The sequence below is a fragment of the Pholcus phalangioides genome, unplaced genomic scaffold (assembly GCF_987345545.1).
Source record: "Pholcus phalangioides strain wild (caught in Gottingen) unplaced genomic scaffold, Ppha-v1.0 ptg000001l_1, whole genome shotgun sequence".
Lineage (NCBI taxonomy): Eukaryota > Metazoa > Arthropoda > Arachnida > Araneae > Pholcidae > Pholcus > Pholcus phalangioides.
This window is the reverse complement of record NW_028301594.1, coordinates 1081415-1107839: the sequence shown is the minus strand read 5'-3', so window position 1 is coordinate 1107839 and position 26425 is coordinate 1081415. Positions and strand designations below refer to the sequence as shown.

General features: G+C 35.9%; 1 protein-coding gene across 2 annotated transcripts; it reads left to right on the top strand.

The window, feature by feature from the left end:
• Positions 1–434: 434 nt before the first annotated feature.
• LOC149089637 (G protein-coupled receptor dmsr-1-like) lies at positions 435–25433 on the top strand. Of its 2 annotated transcripts, XM_089235285.1 has the most exons (3): positions 435–553; positions 4842–4969; positions 23943–25433. In XM_089235285.1, the coding sequence occupies exon 3, from the start codon at positions 24067–24069 to the stop codon at positions 25282–25284; it is 1218 nt and encodes a 405-aa protein (XP_089091411.1). In that variant the 5' UTR covers positions 435–553; positions 4842–4969; positions 23943–24066; the 3' UTR covers positions 25285–25433. The 2 variants fall into 2 exon arrangements, with proteins under 2 accessions (XP_089091411.1, XP_089091415.1); XM_089235289.1 differs by lacking the exon at positions 4842–4969.
• The last annotated feature ends 992 nt before the right edge of the window (positions 25434–26425 follow it).

Here is a 26425-nt window from a genome sequence, read left to right as displayed (position 1 = left end):
GATAAAGTGTATTGCATAAAACGTCACGATTCCAATCAGTTTCATTTCCAATGAAAAATATTAATGTAACAAATTGATTTCTTTAAACACATAAAATTAGAATTCACGAGTTTTAATCCATTTTTATAAATTATAATAACCCCAAATGGTATGGCACAAAGAACAACTTTAAGCTCTCATTTAAAGTGTCCAACTTTAAATGAGAGCTTAAAGTTAGAACGGAATGTATATATACTATTTTCTCTAATGTAACTTGCTTTAATTCAGGAAGTGTTTTGCGGTTGAAATTTCATACAGGAACAAACAGGTGGTATACCAGAGCAAAAATGCTAATGCGACTGCGCGAAATCCCGTTTCTGATTGATTCAGGAAAAAAGAAAACCGAGTGGAATTCTCGGCAAAATTCAGTATCAAGTCTTCCTTCAGATAAAGGAACAACATGATATTATCCTGAGTTCCCTGTGGACAAAAAGAGTCACAGAAATTTCTATTAGTTTTAAAAAAGATTTTTGCTCATTCTATGTGGTATGTTCGTGGAAATTCCAAGTCTCAAGTAAGTTCAATCAAACTTTTTTTAACATTTCTAACTTTAAAAAGATTTACTTTTCCGGAAAATATATTGACACGTTTCATGCCTTCAATAGAAACGTTTCTAAAGGCATGTTTAAATTTTAGTTACATATAGAAATTTATTATTACCATCTGTGTGGGAGCATTATAATATTGTATATACATATTAATTATACACTTTGAGAAGTAAAATTTTAGAAAACTTGTTGAATATACAGTAAAACCTCGATAAGTCGTCACCTCAAGTTATCGAAAAATTATGACGGCTTAAGTGGAGTGACGACTTAAGAAGAGTTCCGTCAGTTTTAATGTGCAATGTTATGAAAATCGTACAAATTTAAAGTAATATAACATTTATTAAAGTATGAATCAAAATAATAATATTAATATAATTTATAGATTGCGAAAGCAAAAATAGCAATTTTTTATCTTTTTTGTCTTATTACTTAAATTATTGTGGTGAAATGTACTGTACACTTTGATTTAAACTAGTAATTTTTAATTTATAGACTAACAGAGCAACTGTTTGAATAAGTAGCTTTTCTTCATAACAGAACTCTCTATTGCACATTAATTTTACATATACATCAAATTCAAAATTTTAGTGTTTTAATTCTTCATCAGCAGTTCATGATGCAACTACAAAGTAATCTCGAACACTTTTGACTTGGTGGAGGGGCCCTGGGCAGGGAAAAGTAAACAAAAGACCTCAACTTGGGAAAGAATGTCAAATTTTTTTCAACAAAGATATTTTGTTTAAATTTCAAGACCTAAATCAGTAGAGTCCGTGCTTCCTATGATTATTTATTATCCGCGCCCGCGTTGCACTTTGACTTTGACTTGATTAGTTTGTTTCTTTGATTTACGTAATTTGATTTCATTTATGTAATCTTTGACATATCAATAAATTTTGGTTCTGCCGGAGATGCCTGGTCCCCCCCCCGGGGGGGGGGGCGAAGTGCTTACGTTGCTTCTTGCGACAGAGCCTGGGTGTCTCGCGTTTTGTCCAGTTTCTCCAATCTCCATTGGAGAAACTGGACAACAGTTTAGGAGCCCAGGCAGAAATGAGATCTAGCTGGAACAGTCCCCAACGTTCCAAAAACCTTATAAGGCAAATGAACTTCCCCAGCGTAACTTTCGTTACTTAAACTGTTCCGTTTGGGTATATAGGATTTTATGGTCACTTTTAAGCATATGGCAATGATGTTAACAAGCTCTTTTTTTAATGGGAGCCATGAAAATAGTCTGTTCCTCTTTCTCAAACTTTTTGACGAGTTAACCGAAATTAGCGACGAGTAAACGAGGGTTTAACAACATTGCGGTCTATGAGAGCTGGAAGGGTCTGAAGAAAAATGACGACTTAACCGGAGTGACGACTTATCAAGGTGACGACTTAACGAGGTTTTACTGTAGTTTTTATATATATTGGAAACAATAATATTTTGATTATTTTATGTTGTTTCGATAAAGTTTTGATATTTTTGAATATGTAAATATTTCGAACACATTCAAAGTGAAACGATTAACATTGGGAAAACTCTTGATTCGAAAGTTTCACTGAAAGTTCCTCTGTAAAGCACCGGTGAATAATTAATAAAAAAAATTTGAGATTGAAATTATCTCTTCACTGTATACAAATCGCATTTTCTCTTGAATTTGCGGTTCATTTAAGTTGCCGTCATCGTTGATGTTTCAACGTTCAATTGAATTTCAATTGGGAAAGTGAATTTAACACTCATTGTGGCTCATGTAAGTGAGCTGAGCATGGAAATGGCATCGACTAACATTTTACTTAATTAAATTAAGATTATTCCACACCTTTGAAGTATTTTTATTCATTTTTTAAGTGCATGATCTTGGCTTCTCGTATTTTCCTATGGGAAAATATTCTTCCTTTAAGGAACACTTAAAATTTTTCTGTTCACTTTGAATTTTTTTTTCTCAAATACTATAGATAGATAGATAGAACCACTCACAACCCCGGACTGATGCAAGGCAACTTATTTCCGTTACCTCAAAACAGGTAGGGTTGTGTCGGAAAAATTAGCAAAAATTAAAAGTAGTGCCCTCACCGCCCCCCCCCCTTGCCCCGTGCTCGCAAGCACAGTTGAATCCCGTTTTAACGAATACCGTTATAGCGAAAATCTCGTTTTAACGAACATTTTTCTAATCTCCCAAATACGTTTATATAGGAACAATGCTAGCTAACCTGGAATTCCTTTATAACGAAATTTCGTTTTAACGAAGTTATTCCTCCGGTCTCTTAGCATTCGTTATAACGGGATTCGACTGTATCAAATCGCTCGTGTCGTTCTCCCTATGAAGACAGCTATCAAGTCGATGTAATATACAAGTCATTTGGCTAAAACTGATAGCTGAACCGGATGACCAGGGAGAAAAAATATTGCACGTGTGTCCAGTGGCACATAAGAGCTGGAGACCGCCTTGGGATTTAAAAAAAAGTGAGGAGAAGACTTGTGGGACAAGTAAGAAGATGAAGTTGGCATGGTGAGGTGGAAGATTCGAATGATCTAAATACACAATACATACAAAATATATACAACACCTAAATTATCAAAAACAGTTTCTTTATTATTCACCAGATAGTTCAAGACTTGTAGATTTCTCGTTGCAGATCTTTATAAAATACTTATACAAATACAACACCACAACAGGCAAATTGCCCAACGAGGTGGCTGACTTAAGAACATCATGGATCCCCGAGCCCTACCTACTACTGCTACACCACACATGCACCCGCCCACAACCCCCCGCGGAACCCCCAACGAATCGATACATGCGGGAATGTGCGTGTACGTGTAGTGAAACCTGACGTGAAGTTCTATGTTTCTCTGTAATGCTTGTTATGTGTAGTGCTGCCATCTGCCACCAGTTTTTCAAACTATGAGTGAAGTGTTATGATTGAATGAGTTTTCGTTGTAGGACTGTTGCTCTCTGTGGCGAGACTTTTTAACGGGGAGATCGGCTCGCATTTGCGCCTTGAAGTTGGGAACCACAGAAAACCAACTTCAACCGACCACCACTGTGGGGTTCGAACCCGGATCCTCGCATCACGAGTCCGGCACTATAACCACTCGACCACCACAGCGTTTCCATAAAATCTCTCGTCCGTTTGGTGGTGCTTCTAAATGGTATCCTTTTTTGTATCTCACAAATACTATAGATATTTTTATACAATTTAACAAGATCATTTAGGAGTTTAATTGTTGGTTATTTTTTACTCGAATTTTACTTTATAACGCGCAGCTTTTTCAAAAATTGCCGAAATTTTTAATCCTACTTTGTGCCATAGAATTTCTTTAAATCATTTCAATAAGAAATCCTCTCGTTAAAATATGTAACACCTTAGTGTTGAGGCACACAAAGTTTCAAGACACTTAAACATGTGGTGTTTGAAAAAAGTGTTATCCAACTAAAAAAAAACCAAGTTTTCTGAAAAGAGCATTTTTGTGGAAAAGGTGGATAACATTAGCACACATGACCGTGACCGTTACACAGCGCGCCGAGCTCAAAACAACCCGACTCTTCTTCACCTTGGAGTAACACAACATTACACTGGCATAAAATGATAATATTTGAAGGGAAAAAAATAAGAAGAGAAAATATTTTGTTGCAGAAAATTGCCTTATCTACCAGTTCGTCACACATTTGATGACTTTGTTCGTGAGACTGTAAGAAGACTCATTGCCTTGAAAAAAGAACTAATGAATGTTTGAATGTGTTTACAGGGGATATTTGCCATTTTACTAGCGAACCGTTGATCCTAGAGGCATTCTTCTAATTAGAAAAAGTTTCTAAATAAAGTTGTAGCAGTCAGCTAGGCCATTGATGTTTCAAGGGGTTGAGCAGTTATTAAAATAAAAAAAATAACTTTCTGTACAGTCCTCGTGTGCCCTGAAACACAGAAAGTTGTTGTCTTGTCTCTCCTGAGGTGCCAAAAAAATTCCATGTTCCTAAGTGCAATATTCACTGAGATGCTCGAATCCGGAAAACGGGGGGAAATTTGGGATAGCTGAAAGAGAACCGCGTTAAATGCGGAAAAACTGTTTTACCCGCATTTAACGCTGTTCATTCCCAAATTTCTTCCATTTTTCGAATTCCATCACACATATATGTATGTACACAAGCGCACAAAAATCTTTCAAAATTCGGACACATATTTTGCATGGAGTATGTTTTTAGGCCTTAGATGTTTCTCAGAAATTCACGAGCATCTCATGATTGGATATCTCTCTCTCTCTCTCTCTCAGATGTTGGTGACACGACCTTTCTTGTTAATCGAAGTACTTTCGAGCAAGTTTCTTGATGTGGGGAATACGTGGACACCTTCGAGACAAATTTTGGCGCTCTAAGTGAAGCTCGCATTAACTTTTAAAAGGTTGGTTCAGATGAATTTTCAATTGTAAAGCTTGTCAACAATCTATAATAAAATACTTAAAAAACATTTTTAATAAAGGTTTAACAGATTCTCGAACATGTTAAATGCAGAAAATTTTATAGTTTTTTTAAAGTTACACAGAGCAACAGAGAGAGTCTTATAATGATACAATTACTCAATCATTAAACTTTACTCGTAATTAAAAAAATGTGTATTAAATGACAGCACCATAAATAACAAGTATTACACAGAAACAAACTTCATGTTACGTTCACTACATGTACACACATTCCAACGTGTACCAATTAGTCAGAAATCACTCAAAAAAAATATGGACGAGGTTCATGCGTGCTTTAATAGTAGTAGTATTTGAAAATTGAGAACTTTGAGAACGTGTGTTTTTTTAGAAAATTTGCGTGCACCAACCCCCTTAATTATGTGTAGATTATAAAATTTGAAATTCCATATCCGTATGGTATTCGTCTTACTGTAATCCCATTTTCTTCGTTAATTCCTGAAACCATTTCAATCGTTTTGTATCGAAATAATTTAATCATTGACTTAATCTACAAAATCACTAACAGTAAGAAGATTTTTATTAATGTGGAAATCATTCACTTTTTATAAGGCCGATCTTCTCGATTTTACCATACTCCAATGTAGATTTATAATGAAAAACACCATTCCAATTTGAAATGAAATAAGCGGATATTTAGACATAAAGTAGAACTAAAAGAGTAGGTTTTATCTCCCTTCCCACCCTGAGAGTAAATCCTTTCGCATATGTTAAATGAAAACTTTCTAAACTGTCACCTATGGTTAATGCCTATCTAGTGAAAAAAAATTATCTTTTTATAATGGCTTTCGTATCTTAAAAATACCAGATGTATTTTTTGTTTTATTCTCGTCTATGAATTGAGAATTTAGGCAATTCTCATTATTTACGTATTTATAGGAAACATATCGTCAATTATGAGTTTTAAAAGAGTAAAAAATGTTTCTTTTGAGCGAGTGGTTAGCATAAAAGTCTCCGATTTGACATGTCTGGAAATTAATCTCACTAATGACAAGGAAGAATGTTCTTTAGTGACTGGTTTTAAACTGTTATTAATAACTAAGTTTGATAAAACGTGGTGTGTTTGACAAAATGATTAACCTGGGAGCACGCACGGCTACAGTAAAGAACGCGAGAGCGCGCAAGGTGGTTCTTCGCACCCCACTACATAATTTCTTCTGAAACACGTTTTTTGTATTCAAATTTTAGTAAGTATATATCTTGAAAACAACATTTAATTGAAATGGAAATAATTATGAGAGAATACCAGCATTTATTTGATATGAAAACTTATGTAATTATACTGTTATTCCACACACTCTGCGTGAACACAGATAATGTATTCCAGTCAAATATTCTTGCTGTATTCGGAGCACCTCGTTTTTGTTTTTGTCTTTTTCTCGCGCACACAAAAAACAACGTTTGTATTAATGCATTAACCTTTTCCGCAAATGGTTTGGAAGCTGGAAAATTTTTCAGAATCTTTCTTTTAGTTGGAATGCAGACTCTTTTGCTATTTGGGATTTGATTAGTTAAAGGGCTAGAGTCTTTCTAGATGAAAGAGAACCTTCTTTTCTTGAATTCATATGGCAGTTCTTTCGTTGATAACAAGAGCACCCTTGCATTGATTGCAGCGATGTTGAGCAATGTAAAAAGCATTATCATAGGCCATCTATTTGAAATTTTAGCAATAGAATATGAAACGCCCATTTCATCTACAACATCCACGACATCTTCACAAAATCTTTCTTAGATCTTAAGGCATATACAATCTGACTCATTATTTATTGATTTTTCATCCGTAGAAACATCTTCAAAACTTTCTGTAAGCATTTAATCTCATCTTTTCGTAACTCAAATTAAAAGGCATTTTCATGCAAGTAAAGTAACACCAACACGCGCAAGGGAGGTGTTCAACACCTCAGTAGCTGCATTCAAGTGAACAAAAGAGAAAATTTTGCTTCTGACACGTTCCTCTACTAAATGATATCCCTAGAGACAGCTACATTAGGTTATACCACAGCCTAGACAGACACTAGCAGGTTTTAGTTATGCCCATTTTAAAAATAGCAAAGGTGGAAAATTAGTGATATGTATTCCGGTGATGCGCAAAACACACCCTTCCAGGGGTTAAAAAAGAAATAAAATCTTAAGTTACATATTCTGGGTTTGAATCAATGATGTTCAATACGTGAATAAACAGGCGATTTCAAACTAAATGAAGTAAGTTACTCACTAATGTTTTTAATACTCGTTCTATACAGGGTGTTTCCTATCCTCAGTTTCCCTCCCCACATTTTACTGGCAAACCGTTGATTGTAGAAACATACTTCCGATTAGAAAAGGTATCCATAAATGTGTAGAACTCGATACATCACTCATGTTGCAAGGGGTTGTGCAGTCATTTAAAAAAAATTAAAAAAAATATTTTTTTTTATTTATTCACCTTGTCCTAGAAAACCAAAGCAGAAAAATGTTGCCCTGCTTCTAATATTCGCTGAAATATTTAGATTCAAAAATCGCTGAAAATGAGGGAATGAACAGCATGAACTAACAGATAAGCTCAATCTCACCTTTATATACTGTCCTATACCTCATTTTCAGCGATTTTTGAATTAAAATGCAGTTTAATTCCGTTTTAACGAATGCCGTTATAGCGGAAAAAAATCTCGTTTTAACGAAAACTTTTTTCATCCCCCCGCATAAGTTTACATAGGAACAATGCAAAAACCTGGAATTTCTTTATAACGAAGTGATTTCTCCGGTCTCCTTGAGTTTGTTATGGCAGGATTCGACTGTATATAAGCGAATATTGCACATGGAAACGTGGAATTTTTTTTTTACAGTAGTTGGCCTCAGAAGAAACACGGCAACAACCACTTGATTATGTTTTTTTGGACAGGGTGAACAAATAAAATCTTTTCACACCACCCTATATATTTTTGTCGCTAAAAAAGTAGAAGAGTACGATTAATTTTGCATTGCTTGGGAAAAAACATTCGTATTTTATATGTGGCTCAAAATACAGTGCGTTTCGATGCGATAAATTTTTTCTTCCGTCTAGTAATAAAATTTTTTTTTACACTGCTGGTTGTGAAAGTATTATTGTAAGTTGAAGGGTACAAATTAGGATTGAAATTGAAAACTATTTATTAACACTTACGACTTTTTTTTCCTATTTTTATCCTTCGTTTCAAAGTTATAGGTTCACTTTCATCATTCACAGTGATAGTTGGAGTATTCGTACAAATTTTATATGAATCATGTGATATAATAACGTTGATTTAAAACTTCGTTTGTTCAAAACTTCGTTATTTTGGAGCAAATCAGAGGTGAAATAGCGATGTGGGAAATGGTAAGGCACCTATAAAGGATAGCGGGCTCGTCCTCTATTTTTGAGCAGAAAACTTCTTTGCCGCACGTCTAAGGCAGTGCAAATATTGAGGTACGGGAGTGTACAATAGAGATTAGCGACGAAAACAGTTGTATTGTTTTGTACTACCACGCACGTACTAGATGGACGAGACAACTTCACGAGGTGAGCAAATTTGAGCAAACAAATTAGTTTTTGCTTCGATCCACATTTGATTGGTCCACATTTTCTCCCTTTCCTTCTCTATAAAAGGAGCTTCTACGGAGGGATCATTTATCATCACACTCTTTTACGTTTCATAACTTCTTTGGTCATTTCCTCTTTCCTCCTGACTATGGGCGGACATCCCTTCCTCCAACCCTGTACGATTTTTTTTTTCTTCTTAGTCAGAAATCCGGTATACCACGTATCTCTTCGTCCCACTGTGTGTGTGTGGTCTAAGGCCTGTCGTCCACTGGAAATGACAATACGTGGTGAGAAACGCGAACGACAACAGTCGACATTGAGTAAGACGACTAGGGGTGTTTGATGTCGGCCACTGGAAGCGGGATCCGGAACTTTCGCCCCCGACATTTCGTCCCCGACAGTTTGTCCCCGACATCTTGCCCCTGGAACGTTTCGTCCCCGTTGCATTTGACCCCCGGAAATTTCGCCCCTGACATTTCGCCCCTGCCGCGTTTGGCCCCGAAAAATTCACACCTGACATTTCACTTGCCCTGAACGTATGAGTGACCGTATGAGTGATTGACTGTGAGAGTGACCGTGTGAGTGATCGAGTGACCGTATGAGTGACCAAGTGAGTGTGAAATGGACTGTAGGAGTGCGTTAGTGACCGTACAAATGACTAATCGAGTTTCAGAATGACTCACCACGTGAGTGACCGTATCAACTAGTGTGCAATTGACTTTATGAGTGAATGACCGTATGAGTGACCACGTGACTGACCGAATGGCCGTATGAGTGACCAAATGAATGACCTCATGAGCGACCAAGTGATTAACTGTATGAGCGATCAAGTGAGTGATCGAGGGATTGATCGTGTGAGTGATCGAGTGACCGTATGAGTGACCAAGTGAGTGTGAAATGGACTGTAGGAGTGCGTTAGTGACCGTACAAATGACTAATCGAGTTGCAGAATGACTCACCACGTGAGTGACCGTATCAACTAGTGTGCAATTGACTTTATGAGTGAATGACCGTAGGACTGACCGAGTGACTGACCGAATGGACGTATGAGTGACCAAGTGAATGACTGCATGAGCGACCAAGTGATTAACTGTATGAGTGATCAAGTGAGTGATCGAGGGATTGACCGTGTCAGTGATAAAGGGAGTTACTGAGTGATGAAACGTTTGAGTGAATGAGTGCCCAAGAGTGAGTGACCGATTAAATCTTGTGTAAGTTTCCAAGTGAGTGACTGAGTGATTGAGCATATGAGTGACCAAAGGAGAGACTGAGTGATTGAGCATATGAGTGACCAAAGGAGAGACTGAGTAATTAACCTTATGAGTGAGTGACCGAGTGACTGACCGCATGAGTGACCGAGTGGTTAACTGCATGAGTGACCAGGTGAGTGACGGTATATGTGACCAGGTGAGTGACGGTACGAGTGTTCAAGTGAGTGACTGTATATGTGACCAGGTGAGTGACGGTACGAGTGTTCATGTGAGTGATCAAGGGACTGACCGTGTGAGGGACCAAGGGAGTTACTGAGTGATGGAACGCATAAGTGAATGTGTGACCAAGTGAGTGACTGCATGAGTGACCGAAAGATTGATAAAGTGAATGACCGTATGATTGACCCAGTGAGCGATTGAGTGATTGACAAAGTGAGCGATTGAGTGATTGACAGAGTGAGCGATTGAGTGATTGGCAAAGTGCGAGGGTGGAGTGTCTGCAAAGATGATCCTCCTCATCCCCTCCCTTTTTATAGGTGGTTACGTAGCACTGAAAGACCAAGTGACTCACACTTTAATGGATTCTAAGAATTTGGAATTTTCAGTTTAAGCATAAAATATTTTTCCCAAATTTACGACTCATACCGGTGTGGTCACTCACACTATCATTCATATATTCACTCATACGGTCACGCGTACGGTCAAGGTAGGCAAAATGAAGGGGGTCAATTTCCGATTCACTTGATTACTCACTGAGTAATTCATATGATCACTCACTGGGTCACTCATATGGTCAGGGCAGGTGAAATGTCCGGGAATAAATTTTCAATTCACTCGATCACTCATGTATTCATTCACTTGGTCACTCATGCGATCAGGGGAAGCAAAATGTCACGAGTAAATGACCAACTCACTTGATCACTGATGTGGTCACTCACTTGGTCACTTGTACCATCATTCATATGTTCACTCATACAGTCACGCGTACGATAAGGGCTGGCGAAATATCAGATAAATTTCCGATTTACTTGATTACTTACTGAGTCACTCATATGGTCACTCACGGGGTAACTCATATGGTCACTCACTGGGTCACTGATATGGTCACTCACTGGGTCACTGATATGGTCACTCACTGGGTCACTGATATGGTCACTCACTGAGTCACTCATATGGTCACTCACTGGGTCACTCATATGGTCAGGGCAGGCGAAAGGTCAGGACGAAATTCCCGGTGTGAAATGTCCGGGGGCTAAATGTACCGGGGTGAGATGTCAGGGGCGAAATTTCCGGGGACCAAATGTACTGGGGACGAAACGTGCCAGGGGCGAGATGTCGGGGACGAAATGTCGGAGGCGAAATATCGGGGGCAAAGGTTCCGTGAACCCTGGAAGCGACCTTTACACGCTACTGCACTCTGCGCAGACGAGCGGATTCGTTAAAAATCCTAGCGAAATATTGAAAAACTGAAATTTTCAGAAATAGATCCAGAGTACCTATACTTATTAACTTTTTAATGAAACTTCTGGTGATGACATCTGTCTTCCTATTTTGAAGTGAAAATGACAAGTGCCTGAATTTTTATGTTATGTAAGTATCGTGTTGATGGTCTGCCCGCCCTCTGGGGAGAGAGACTTTTTCAAAAGGGAGACCGGCTCGCATCCGCGACTCGAAGTTAGAAAATCGTTCGAAACGATGTTCAGCCGAAAGTGTAGCGAATTCCACTTTTGAATGGTTTTTGGACTAGACAATGGTATTCATGTTTCTGACTGGCCATCTTGGACAATTTATGCACTTCATGCACAAGATGTAAAACTAAACTGGAACCCTATACTTTAAAGCTGATTGTAAACTGTGTTTCTTTGTGTCACGGAAATGTTTCAGCGGAAAATATCTCATCGCCATCTTTCTCTTACAATAGAAAAAATTTTGACAAGAACTGAGCATGTTGTGAATTAGTGTATTTTCACGAGTCCTCATAGTGTTTATCAATACATTAGATGGATGCTTTATCAACCTACGTAACCGCACTCGAAGTAGCTGAAAACGTATATTGGAGTCGCCAAGATATCTAAGTTTCCCCTGATATCGATTTCCAATACTTTTTTTTTGACTTGATTCTATTTTTTTAAATTTAAGAAATTCATTCGATAAAGTCTGAAATGTTTTTCTGAACTAACGTTGGAAAATTAACTTTTTTCCACAAGTTCTACTTTAATGATATGTGACTATCGCCTATAAAGAAAAGTTTCTTGAAACTAACTCATGAAAGTTTCATCCTTGAGCTCGAAAGGAAAAAAAAAGAAAGTCCGAAGGAAAAATCTCCACCGGTTCTTTTGAATGATGTAAATTTTCCCGGAAAATAGGTTTTTTTTCCAGAATTTCTTAAAATTCTTTAGAAAGTGTTGCTGCTGTTGATGAGCTCGTTGAAGCCGAAAATTCAGAGAATCCGATGTATTTTGCCCGATTTATCTTCTGCTTTTACTTCAGACGCAAATAAAGTCGGGAATTCCCCTTAGATACTTACACCAAGAAATGTACAAATAAAATATTAAAAAAAAAAGCATAAAGTGGGAAAACCGTTTTGCCCTGTCTTAATACTTTTCGCATCGGAAATATCAACGCAATTTCAAAACATTTGTTGCGTTTGAACTTTGTTAGAATATAAATGGCCTGTTTTTTGTCCGATGCGTCCATCTTCCGTCAAGAATGTCAACTCGTATAAGAAAATAGAAAAATAACCTTCTTGAAAACAAGTATTTCTCTAGGGAAAATGGCTTTTTTTCTTTCAGTCATTTTACGGTCTGCAAATGCTTTTGGATTTTCTTATTGGACTCACATCTTGAATATAACATCTGCCGTGAAAAGAAGCTTCCCACGAGGTGCTTTGTAGGACTTAGAGGAGCTTCTTATGCTCGAATACAGAATTTTCAACATTCTATACTTCAGTACACACTAGGAATATGTAAGAAACTTGCGTACTACCGCTACCATACGAAGGTTTTTAACAATTGGCTGTTGTGAAGATGAATTTTAGGAAAGAGAGAAAATTCAACTGCCTTTACGGGGAATCGAACACACTTTCCGGGTGAACGCCCTAGACCACTATACTACAAAGGCAACGAGTCTCTCAATCTTCCCTTGGAGCTGGTGTGCACCGAAAGGGACCGTACATGGACGGCCGGACCTGACGAAATTGCGAAATTATTTCGCTCATTGATTTACAAGTTACTTTTTTCACTAATTCTGGAATTTTGTGTTTCAAAAATTATAAAAATAAATTCTTCCATCAATTTTAGAATTTTTTTCTTTTATCAATGATAAAGTTCTTTTTATTCAATGTTTTCATCTATTTTCTGGAAATGATCGATGAGCCACGATAAAAAGGTCTGAGGGTCAAATGTAGCCCGCGGGGACATGCTTTGAAGACCCTTACCCTAGTTAATCTGTATACAGGGTGTCCTGTAAGTGATAATGCGGCTTTCATCTCATCCCGTTTGTCGTAGAGGTATGGTTTGAATTTGAAAAAAAAAAGAAGCTCAACAGGCGTTCAAAAATTGCCCTGTACTAGTTTTGAGAGTGAAATACAGTGAGTAACAAAATAGAAAATCTAAATTTTTTTATGGTTCCATCCCCCCCCCCCCCCCCATTCTCTAACTTCCAATTTGAAAGTTGTGACACCGTATCTTCTGAGGCCAACAAAAAAAGTTCCAAGTTTCTCAGTGCAATACTCGTCGAGATATTTTAATTCAAAAATCGAAGAAAAATTATGAAAGAACAGCAAAAACTAACATAACGGACAGCGCTCCTTTCCCTCATTTGTGCTGTCTTTTAAAAAGTTTTCTCAGATTTTTCATTTCGAATAGCTCTGCGAATATTGCAATTTGAAAATTGGATTTTTATTTGTTGGCCTCGGGAGAGACAGGGCGACAACTGTCTGTTTGGAAGTTGGAGCACAGGGGGACCGTATGAAAATGTAATATTTTTTTTATTTTGTTACTCCCTTTATTTTCACTCTCAAAACTGGTACGGGGTAATTTTTGAACGCCTATTGAGGGCTCTTTTTAAGTTCAAACCATAGCTCTACGATAAACAGTTGATGAGATTAATGCCACATTAGCACATACAGCACACCTTGTGTATATATATGTATATAGTATATGCGCACAGTAAACATACAGAGTATTTCTCTCTTCCTTGGTTTTTCCCTCTGGTATTCTCGGAGTTTCGGTTGAAGCTCTATCAACTACACATAATCATAGATAAGTCTTTCCTAGAAAACGATGTGGCACCTTACAAAGAGTTTTAATATTTCCACTGTGCCATTTATAATACGGGTTAGGAAAATTTATAAAATCGCTTAAAAGGTTAGTGCTCAGCTCTGTGGTCATGTTGTATTGTACTGGTCCCGCATCACAAAAACCAACGTTCAATTTCCGCTGACAACAAAGTGGTGATCGGATGATAGGTGTTGCCCCAGGCCCGTCATTTAGGGGGCTTGGCTTTCGATATATATATACACACATACAAATATATATATACACACACATTGAGTACATGTGCTTCCCCCCCCCCTCCGGAAAAGGTTTGCCCCCTCCCCCTGGAAAAAGTTGAAATGACGGCCCTGTGTTGCCCCATCTCTTCTGAAACCAATAAAAAAATTCACGTTTCCGAGTGTAATATTCACTATGATATTTGAATTTCAAAAATAGGAGAAAAATTAGGAAACAGGATACCGTATAAAAATTTAGATTTTTTTTATTTTGTAGCACACTGTATTGTCGCTCTTGAAACTACTGGTACTAAACCATAAATGCATCTCCTCCATATTCCTCTGCGGAACTTCTGACGAACTGGTAGATATTGGGAACTACTCCCGAAACTAATAGAGAGTGATTTTGAAAGCCTTTTAAGCATTTTTTTAAATCAGAACCACACCTCTACAACGAATGGTTGATGAGATAAAGGACAAATTAAGACTTATAGGACACCCTGTATATACAATACGTAATATAATTTATAAAGATAAGAAATTAAATTGATAAATTTTCTATTACTTTTTGAATATTTACGGCGCAGAATGATTTTGCTGAACATTTTCTCTCTCGCTTATTTCCTGGGGGAGGAAAAAAATCTAGCAGCTCGCTCAGGAGACAATCAACAACATGAATTGGAGAAATTTGGTCAGAAAATCTTCGTTCTCTCAGGAAACACATTTTTCTGTGAAACATGATTTCTGACTTTGCCGCGTGTGAAATTTTTATCATTAAAACCCTGTCGTGATTGCAATTTCCGCAGAAAGATGCTGCATCCATCGTCATTTTTCCCCCGAGGGTAAAGACAAATCACTTTCTCGAACTGGACGACTTGTTTTCGTTGGATGTGCATGATCCCTGTTGTAAGAAGATAAATTATTATCATAGAACTTATACAGAACGAGTTCGGGTGACAGCATAATACTCGGTGAATTGGATTCGTTTGGTATTAGCTGTATAAATGGCATTGTACGTATATATATACACACACACAAAAGGCAAAAAAAACCCACAGTCTATCAATATCTTATATACCAACGACAATAAATCAACTTGATGAATAGTTGTTTGTACAGATGAATCTGTACGAGCGGCTAATTCGGTCTTGAATGTGGAGACTCCACCAGGGAATAAAGCGGATTATTTCCTGGCTTAAGAAAACCAAAGCCTTCAGTATGTGTTCTCGATTGACCTGTTATTCTTCTTCACAGGGTTTGGCGCACGATCTTGGCTTCCCGTGCTTTCCTATGTGAAAAAATCTCCTTTCTTTGAGTAACATAAAAAAATTTTCTATGTACTTTAGGCACTAAATTTTGTTTTTTCAAATACTATGGATTTAAGCTATTTAACAACAGCATTTAGGATTTTAGTTGTTGGTTAGTTTTTTCCCATGAATTTTAACTTCGACAACGTACAACTTTTTTCAAATATCACCAAAATTCACTCATATTTTATGCCATAAATTATAAATTTTTTTATGAAATTTTAAAAACAAATCCTCGTTTTAAAGTATATAACACCACAGTGTTGAGAGACAAAATTTCAAGACATTTGAGCGAGTGACTTTTGAAAAAATGTTCCTTATCTAAAAAAAACTTAGTTTTGAGAAAAGAACATTTTAGTGGAAAAAAATAGCATATACAATGTCTGCCAGCAGTTTATATTAAAATACTTCTGGCACAAGTAGAACAAAATTGACCACAGTTAGACGCAGAAAATTTTATAGTATTTGAAAATTGAAAAATGCAGAAATATGTTCTTTGAAAAATTTTCGTACACAAACCCCGTTAACCGATATAGCTTCCAAAATTATGTTCATTATCTTACTTGATTCCATTAGTTACGTCTGGTTATCTCTATGTTTTCAACGAAATTCTTCGACAGTCTGATACATGGTGAATACCATAAAATTAATCACATATCAAGTATAATTGTTTCTGTCATCCATAGCTTAGATTAGTGATGGGCAAACTACGGCTCACTAAGGGCCGTATTCACCGACATGGTTTAAACTGTAGTTACAATTTCTGAGTAAGAGATCAATGTAGATTGGTTCAAAACCGGAATTTAACCAATCCGTGTCGATCTCTTATCAAAAAATTGTGACTATAGTTTGAACTATGTCGGTGAATACTGCCCTTAGAGGTTCAACCCGGCCCGCCGGAGATTTAAAAATAATAATATAGATATATTTTCGATTTCAGTGATTTAAAGAAATCCATTTAAGTGATGTTTCATTTTCTGCATACGCCAAATTAGAGCTGTTAGAGTTTAAATAGAAAATGATTTTTATAAAACGTTTGCATACGAGATACTTTCCCCGGCCTGTCGAATATGACTTGCAAATGAAATTTTAGTTTTATTTTCACACAAAAAAATTACAGAGCATTATAAAACTGGCATGATTGTAGATACGAATAAGAGCATTAAACAGTATAATATAAATTGTACGTACAGTCTAACCACTGAGAAAATATCTCAAAATGGGCACAAATGCCCTAACGAGATATGGGGCCAATAAGAAGGGTTCGCAAAAACAGTCAGGAAAATGAAATAAATGAGCCGGGAAAAAAAAACATCATCAATTGATGCTGTTACAATAAGAAAAAATGAAATGTACTAAATCTCGTTTCGGCTTTTGTGTTAAATAGATTTTTAGATGGGCCTTAAACTTGCGTAAGCCATTGATCTCTCTAAGGCGGCAGGTAACATATTCCAGCAGCGTGGGCCCGTAGTATTAATGTTGTTGAAAAGCACATTGGTGCGAGCTGCAGCGGGGTAAAGTACATTACGCGTACGGGTATTATATTCGTGGTTAATGAAGTCAGTTGTATAATGTCTGTGAACATGTGTAATTTTATTGCCTTGAACATAAAAATTGAGCAGTGTGGAAAGAAGTGTGGTGGCGTCTCTGGATGATGGCTAGGTAATTTAGGTTTTCGGGCGATGGTGACCCCAAATCAAGTGACAGTAAGTGAGTGTATTAAGTGTAAGAGCATTGTAAAGTAATTAAAGTAAAATAAAGTAAGAGTTTAATTTTTAACGGAATGACAGTAGATAACTTAGCAATGACGCCTGTTGCCTGTCTGCAAAATAATAGAACACGCACTAACAAACACCAAGTTTTTCAATGTACTTTACTTATTTATTTTCACAATTTGTAAAAGCTAAACCATTGTGCCTCATTTGCCATAAAACCGTCTTTGAAGCAGTCTTCAAATTATACAACGCATCCCCCACTTCACTTGTAAGCATACAAATTCCAGTCGTGAATCAATGTCCGAATGTGTCCGGTCCACCAAATTCTTTTTTGACCCGCTGCTAAAAAAAATTGCCTGTCACTGGTTTAAATAACTAAAAATGCCATTTTTACGAGGTGAATCCGGTAAATACCAGGACCAACTTAATTTCTATACAGCTATCGATTATAAAATTGTTTGTAAATTTCTTTGACGCTGAAACACTTTTTCCTCCTTAATTAAGAACCTACTAGTATAGTGATTATGCGATCTGTTCATAATTTGATTGCATGTTACATTTGAATAGTCTGCATCTACATTATTTTTAAAACAGAACAGAACTTAATTTATTCCGTCGTTTTATAGCCTAGTGATTCCACAATTCCCATAATTTGTAGATAAGCAATTTCACTCATATAATAAAACTCAATTATGAGCTGTTAAAGGATAAGTTTTTGACGAAATATTTAAATTTGTAAATAAATTTAAAAATATATAAAAATATAAAAAATCAGTAAATAAGGAATTTTGTTTTTAAGAATGTTATTCTCACACAAATGAGAGGAGGAGAATCGGTACAAATTTTTGTCGATAGATAATGCTGCACGAAACAAATCACTGAAAATAAGCAAATCGCAATCCTGTAAAATGCAAGGTGTTACGATTAACGGCTCAATTTTCCTCGTTGACCTTTGTTAATTTATCAGTGAGTTTTTGTTATGTCCTGGTTTTTATCAGGATTTGAGCCGGTCTCTCGGTCACATGATCTGGCCATCTTATACTGCGCCTGCTCGTGTCCGGTCCCGTACCGTAAATCGTCTATGATTCTACAAGCGAGGTGAATTTAACTTGAGTTCTTTTCCGACGCCAACAGCACGGAAAATTGATTGGTGGTTTGACCCAATTTTTGATCATTCCTTTTGAATTTTCCTTTCTTTCAACACATCCATTGAAAATTATGTATATCACTTTTGATACTTTTCATGCAAATAAACCAATTCGTTTCTAAAATTTTTTCAAGTAAACCCCCATGTTAATATTTTTCGGGCATCAATTGTTTTAAGTTATATGACCATTAGAGATTTGTCTAGCTCTGCTGCACGTTCGCTTAAGTAGTAGTATTAAATGATAATGTCGCCTCTCTATGGGGTGATAGATCAGAACTGTGTATGTTTAGTGATCTGAATATGCTAAAGCCTTCTATTCAATCGACTTAAATAATTAACTTCTTAAAAAAAACCGACTCGCCAATTTACTAGGCATAGTTTTAATAGAGCGGATCAATCGCAAATGCCATCTTGGTGCTCACATTAATACGTTCCGGAATGATAAAAAATTCATCGACGTCAGTATCGATCGCTATTTTGATTGATAGTCACACGAGGGATATTAAATAAGTCTACAATGTCTAAAATACTCTGACTTTGAACAATAGAAAAATTTTAAATTTGCAAAAAAAATCAATTATTTTCCACAGTCTTAAGGATCAAAAACATAATGAAATAGTGCAAAATTTAAAATATATAAAAATAAACACAATTTTGCGTAAACGTAATAATTAATGCCCGAAACTGATGGCGATGAAACAAAAATAATTATACCTTCATTATAATGAAATATCAATTAGAAAGTTGCTAAATTCGAAATGCGTTTGCTAATTACCTCGTATGCTTACGCAAGCGCGTAACACGGCTCATTAACTTACATTGTAACAAAACTCGTACTAATTAAAGAATAATTATTTATTTACTTACTATCAGAATGATATTTCTCATCAGCAGAAACTTGAGAGTTAATTTTTAAAACGATGAATATTAATTCCTCATTACCTTACTTCATGTTGATGAATATCGCTTAATAAATTGGTTTTTTTTAATTAATCGATTGCGTAACAATTCCATTCCGATAAATAATCAGAAGAATTTATCAGACGTTCGTTGTTTAAAAGTTTCGTAATAGGAACTTGAAATGATTAAATTCTTGAGAAATAGTTTTGTTGTTAAAAAAACAAGAAAAAACTTTATAATAGCGATAATTTCCAAGTGAAACTTCGTCCAATCATCGGAGAAAAATATCATGTTGCGAAGAATTCTCTTCGGTCTGCCATCAGATATTTTAATTATACGCTTCGTTATGGCACTTTCTCTTTTTCTTTCTTATCTTTTGTAAAACAGTTTTAATTATTTAGATATCCGATATGAAAAAATAATTGGATGATTTTCGGATTGATTATTATTATCGTGAAACTGAGATTTGAGGATAATTTCACTCTATTATGAACTTGAGTTATAAATTGTTTTAATAAATTTTGTATGGATTTTTTTTATTATTATTATCATTATACACTGCGTTGCTCATAAAACACAGTCGTGGATATTTTATTTTAGGGGTTAACATTTCCTGTTCTACGGACCCTTATACCGCGGTGTCAATAACATGAAGTTCGCAGACCGTTTTACAAAATAATATTCTTAATCAATTAAAGCAATATTTAGCAAATCAATTAATATTTTTATCATCAAAGCTCATGAAGTCGCCAAAATCTTTCAAAGAACCTCCAAGGGCCCCATGGACCCCTTGGATAGGACCATAGACTTAAGATATAAATAGACCGCGCACGCTATTCATAAAACTTGTCGAACGTGAAGAAAAGATGAGCAGTATTGTCGGGGAAAGAACAGGTTCTGCGCTATTACATTTGGCGCGTTTTCGCAGAAGCTAGGATGTTGCTGTAACGAAATTTGACTCAATTCGATCAAGTTGATGAAAACTTTCCTTCATTTTTTCAATGAATTTCACTCATTTTTATGTGAAATATTTAGGGAGTATCAGATTTGAAAAAATAAATTCTATAAAATAAAAAAATATTGGAAAACGGAACAACGTATATGTTGTAAAGCCTAATTCATTTATATTTTTAAATATTCTCTTCATTCACTTTGTCGCTTTTAATTTCGAAAATTTATTTATACTAGGAGTTATTAAAACAAAAATATATCTTTCCAGAACATTACAATTACTCTATATACTCATAATTAATGTATAATTAATTATAATGCATCATATTATGTTATGTAATGTAACACATTCACACTCATACCATATTCAGTCATGAAATAATATTCAAACAATAAGAAAAAGTTTCATTTCTAACATTCCTGAAAAACCTTTTATAACCTCATCACACAAAACTGTAAACACTTACATAATATTTCAGGATTAAAATAGATTTTACTCAAGAAAATTACAGAATCTCATCATCAATTTCTCTAAATTATAAGAATTAAAATTCCATGTAGAGTATAATGTAATAATTTAAAGTGTGTGTATATATATATAATATTTTAGGATATAATATTTCATATATATAATATAATATTTACACATGTAATATATATATATATATATATATATATATATATATATATATATATATATATATATATATATATATATATGTGTGACATATGTAATCTCTTCGCTCCAAAAGTATGCATATGTTAATCTTAATTTAAGGTATTAAATCGTTTTTAGAATGATTCTTTTTCAAGATAACATCTGAAGTACACAATATATGACTTCAGGTCTTAGTACAGATATTGACTCAAAAAATCAATTGAATAATTAATTTTCTTGTTTGAAGCGGCAATTTCACATACAACAAACATAAATTAATGAATAAAAAAATTTCTTTTCTGTAATAGTTTTATCTCAGGTGTGAAGAGGGGTAAAAATACTATTATTTTTAGAGGTTGTTATGCATTTTTATGCAAAACTGCAATTGTCTAGAGGAGGGGGGGGGGAGTTTTCCTCACATTCTATTTAAATAGAATATTTTTCATAAATTTCTCCTTCTGAAAAGCATATTTTCTTCCAAGTTGAGCGAAACTCGAATGAACTCACTAGCTCGCCAAATCTCGCCAAATCTTGCGGAGACGTATATTTCAGTTAAAACTTCATAAAACTCACAATTTCAATCATTTATTGCCAAAAATTCTATTAAAACATTTAATAATGATTCATGACATTTGAATTTTACCAAAACTTGGAACTTTAATTGAATTAAATCCAAAATGGAATCGTTAAAAACTGAGATTACGTCAGAAATCCATTGCATCATCAATTTAATATTCCAATTTTTAATTTATAAGAAGAGGAATAAGCAAAAAAGTATTCCCTTGTGAAAGGATACTGGTCCCCCTTTTCTAAACCGCTCAGAACATCCGAAAGCTGCGCAAATGTTGGCCATTCTAATCAAAAATAAGACAGCGCGTGTAGATCGTCATACGAGTAGCCATAAGGAAAGCATTGCCAGCGAGATTCTCTGACCAGCCTTTCGACCGGAGTCACGTGACTCCGGATCTTTGCTTCACATTGTAACCCCTCGCGCGCACTCTATAGTATTATTACTCTGTGGATAGGACCCTGTTTTATCGTGTTAAAAGTGTTATGATCTTTTGATTGTTTCTGTATTTCTCAACTAGGGTCAAAAAGTCAGAAACACTGTGTGCAGTATACATCCAATAACCATCTTTATCCATTTAATGAGCATTTTCTTATCTGAAGATGACCCTTGGTGTCACCTTCACAGAGTGGCACCTCTCTAGAACCGAGTCTCGCTGGTTATTGATTCGAGGCCTTTGTGCCATTTCGTGTAAAGCCGGATCCACACCCGCAGCGGTACGCAGGCTAAACCAGCGGAAAACCCGGCAGCCGCTTTTATCTCGCAAGCAGCGCTAAATCCACTCGTATAAGCTTTTTTAACAAAGAAACACCGTATTTTCGAGTACTAAAAAAATGAAAAATATAAATATTGCTTGAAATCACTAAATATCACTTATTTTGAACCCCCCCCCCCGCCCCTGCTGCCATCTATGAAATAAAATCAAAACTATTTATTATGAATTCTTCAAGTAAAATTGACTGTTAGTTTTAAACTGATTGACAGCATGAAAACGAACAACATGTGATATGATGCCATACTTTTCATTTTCATGCAGCGTACCAATGTAACTCTTATGCACCATACAACACCGGTTACTATATTTTTATGTTTGCCGCAAAATTAATTTTGGCATATTAACTTGATGACCGGTATTATGGTGCTTGGAATTTAAACCAATGTTAGCGTGAAAATAAATAAAAATATGAGGTATATCATACCTCGTACTATTTATTTTCAATCAGCACACCGGTTTGAAACTACCAACCAATTTTACTTGAAGACTTTATAGCAATTAGTTTGCTTTTGTTTAATAGTTAGCAGCAGATGGCCCCAAATTAAATTAATTTTTATGCTGTGTGAGCTAAAAATGTCTGCATAAAAACATAGTAACCGCATACATATGGCTCATAAAATCTTTTATAAGCAAAGTTCATAAGTATGTTAAAGCAAAGTTCATAAGAATGTTAAAGCAAAGTTGAATGTTAAAGCAAAGTTGAATGTTAAAGCAAAGTTCATAAGAATGTTAAAGCAAAGTTCATAAGAATGTTAAAGCAAAGTTCATAAGAATGTTAAAGCAAAGTTCATAAGAATGTTAAAGCAAAGTTCATAAGAATGTTAAAGCAAAGTTCATAAGAATGTTAAAGCAAAGTTCATAAGAATGTTAAAGCAAAGTTCATAAGAATGTTAAAGCAAAGTTCATAAGAATGTTAAAGCAAAGTTCATAAGAATGTTAAAGCAAAGTTCATAAGAATGTTAAAGCAAAGTTCATAAGAATGTTAAAGCAAAGTTCATAAGAATGTTAAAGCAAAGTTCATAAGAATGTTAAAGCAAAGTTCATAAGAATGTTAAAGCAAAGTTCATAAGAATGTTAAAGCAAAGTTCATAAGAATGTTAAAGCAAAGTTCATAAGAATGTTAAAGCAAAGTTCATAAGAATGTTAAAGCAAAGTTCATAAGAATGTTAAAGCAAAGTTCATAAGAATGTTAAAGCAAAGTTCATAAGAATGTTAAAGCAAAGTTGAATGTTAAAGCAAAGTTGAATGTTAAAGCAAAGTTGAATGTTAAAGCAAAGTTCATAAGAATGTTAAAGCAAAGTTCATAAGAATGTTAAAGCAAAGTTCATAAGAATGTTAAAGCAAAGTTCATAAGAATGTTAAAGCAAAGTTCATAAGAATGTTAAAGCAAAGTTCATAAGAATGTTAAAGCAAAGTTCATAAGAATGTTAAAGCAAAGTTTAACATTCTGTGAATATAAATAGTTGTCTGATGTTTAGCGTGTGGCAGTTTGTTTTTCTATTATTTTCATTTTTGGTTTGTGATGGCATAGCTCTTACCTTGTTATACGTGTTACTTAGTTTCCATTTTTATTTGAATGATTTTATTAAATTATTGAACTGCAATAATTAATTCAATCATCAATTTCTTTTACAGAGTCTGGAGATGGCTTTCCCTGATTCGCTGTCTTCTACCGAACTGTGTAGTTTGAAGACCAAGTGGGACGCTTACGTTACTCGAGTGATTCAGCCAGTGCTGTACTGAACATACATCAGTGGTTATGTCTGGGATCGGAAGTTTCGTGATACAAGACTTCACTAATTTCACCGATGAAGCGACGCGATCATTGAACAACACTCAAGGCTCGGACTCAAACGGAACCGACTACTATTGGTTCACGGATTTTGATTCAGTCAATTTCTCCATGAACTCGTCTCATTTGCAGAACGCTTTCGCGTCGCATTCGCCAAGACCTTATTATGGCGACAAATTCATGAGTTTTCGTTTGAGTTACCTTTTGTTCCATGGCTATATAGCGATAACTGTTTGCATCTTCGGGATTTTTGCTAACGTCTTGAATATAATTGTACTTACCCGAAAGGACATGATCTCTCCAACGAACGCTATACTGACCGGTCTTGCAGTCGCGGATATGTTCGTGATGGCTTCTTACCTACCGCACTGCATACATAACTACATCCATCTGAACCAGACGTACGAAGAAAAGTTCTCATACGGATGGGCTGTCTTCACTTTGTTCCACGCTCACTTCACCGTCGCTTGCCACACGATATCGATATGGCTGACGGTGACTCTTGCTATATGGAGGTTCGTCTCAGTCAGTTTTCCCGTCGCCAGTAAGACCTGGTGCAGTATGCCGAGGGCAAAGTACGCGATAGTAGCCACTTACCTGAACTGCGTTCTCTTCTGTCTGCCTTCGTACCTGACCTTCACGATAAACAGACGGGAATTTGACGATAAAATCCTGTACCAAGTGGGATTCAGCGACATTGCTCAACAGAACGATCTCGCTTTAGAGAAAATCAACTTTTGGATGTTCAGTGTCCTCACTAAGCTCATACCTTGCTTCCTGTTGACTGGGCTAAGCTTTGCCCTTATACGAGTGTTGTACGAAGCAAACCTTAGGAAGCAGAGGCTCAAGAACCGCTCAGAAAACGACAACAAGGCTCACGATCGGACGACCAGAATGCTTCTGGCAATTCTCTTGCTGTTTCTCATCACGGAATTTCCTTCCGGTATCCTCGCACTCATGAGCGGAATCCTAGGCAAAGTCTTCTTCACTCAGGTGTATTTGAATTTCGGAGAACTCATAGACCTTCTGGCACTGGTTAACAGCGCAATAAACTTCATCCTATACTGCTCTATGAGCCGGCAATTCCGAGACACTTTCTCGAGCTTGTTCGCGCCGAAAATCCTTTCGAAATGGATGTCTGTCGTCGCTAATGAGCCAATCACCGCTGACACAACATGCGTCTAATTTCCATCGGTCACTTCCCCACAAGTTTGTGTTTCCATACCAAACATATTTCAAATATATTTTTGAATGTCACGGAGACTTTCAAAAATTACCAAGGTTTCAAGTAAAGCCACTTATAATATTAGTAATGTATTACTCATATATCAAGAGCAGTATGTCTAAAATTACTCTCATACAATAAATACCATTTTCATACATGTATGGCGGGAACACGACGAGTATTTTTTTTAGTATTTCTAGTAACGAGTCTGTGTTTAAGCTCCGGTGATTCTGTTCTGGACGATGTCCTTAACTGAAATCACGTGTTTGATTGCATTGCACATGTTACTGCCGAAGCGTGAAGTTGGCCACTTTAGCGACCAGACCAGTCTATCAGGCCAATGTCCGAAATTCGGGCTTTGGCCCGTCCTTATATGTAGATCCCTATACATCCTTATATACGTACCACTAACCTGTCGATATTCAGATTCCATTGATCATTAGGGTCAACATAGCTAACCATAATTATAATGGTTAGCTATGGTTAATTATAAATATCCATGAATGAACGCCAGAACTTTGCCACTGGACTTATCCCGTTGCCGAGATCTCTTCCAGCCCAGCTTCGTGGCAGTGTCCGGAACATTTTATTTTTTGTCAAAAAAAAAAACATACAAACTTTTTACAACATATTTTCCCCGGACAATTGGGTACTGTCGCCATAATTATTACAAATTTTATATAAAATAGCCAAATATTATAATAAATAGCCATAATTATTACAAAAAAAAAATACGCCAACGCTGCGATGACCCCGGATCATAGGGGCCGGCTAAATCCCAGCGAAAGTCCGAATTTCGAACATTGGCCGGGTCAACTGGACTGACCATCTTCGGACTTTGGCAGTAACATACATATACATTTTACTCTTTTCTTTGTGCAGCGTTTTTGTATTTTATTTGTATTTTTTGGTAAATTTTTATTACTGCAAGCTACAAATAAATTTAGTTATATTACCATATCGCGCGTTCATTTTAATGCTGCACACCGGTTAAGAACCAACTACAAACAATTCCAACAGTAGTTTTATCCGAGGCTTTCATGGCAGGTGTTCAATGACTTGCAAGCGGTTTCCGGGCTATTAGGCCATGTTCTAAGGGTC

Coding starts and splice junctions, on each gene's coding strand:
- LOC149089637 (XM_089235289.1), top strand. CDS start 24,067: ATGTCTGGGATCGGAAGTTTCGTGATACAAGACTTCACTAATTTCACC.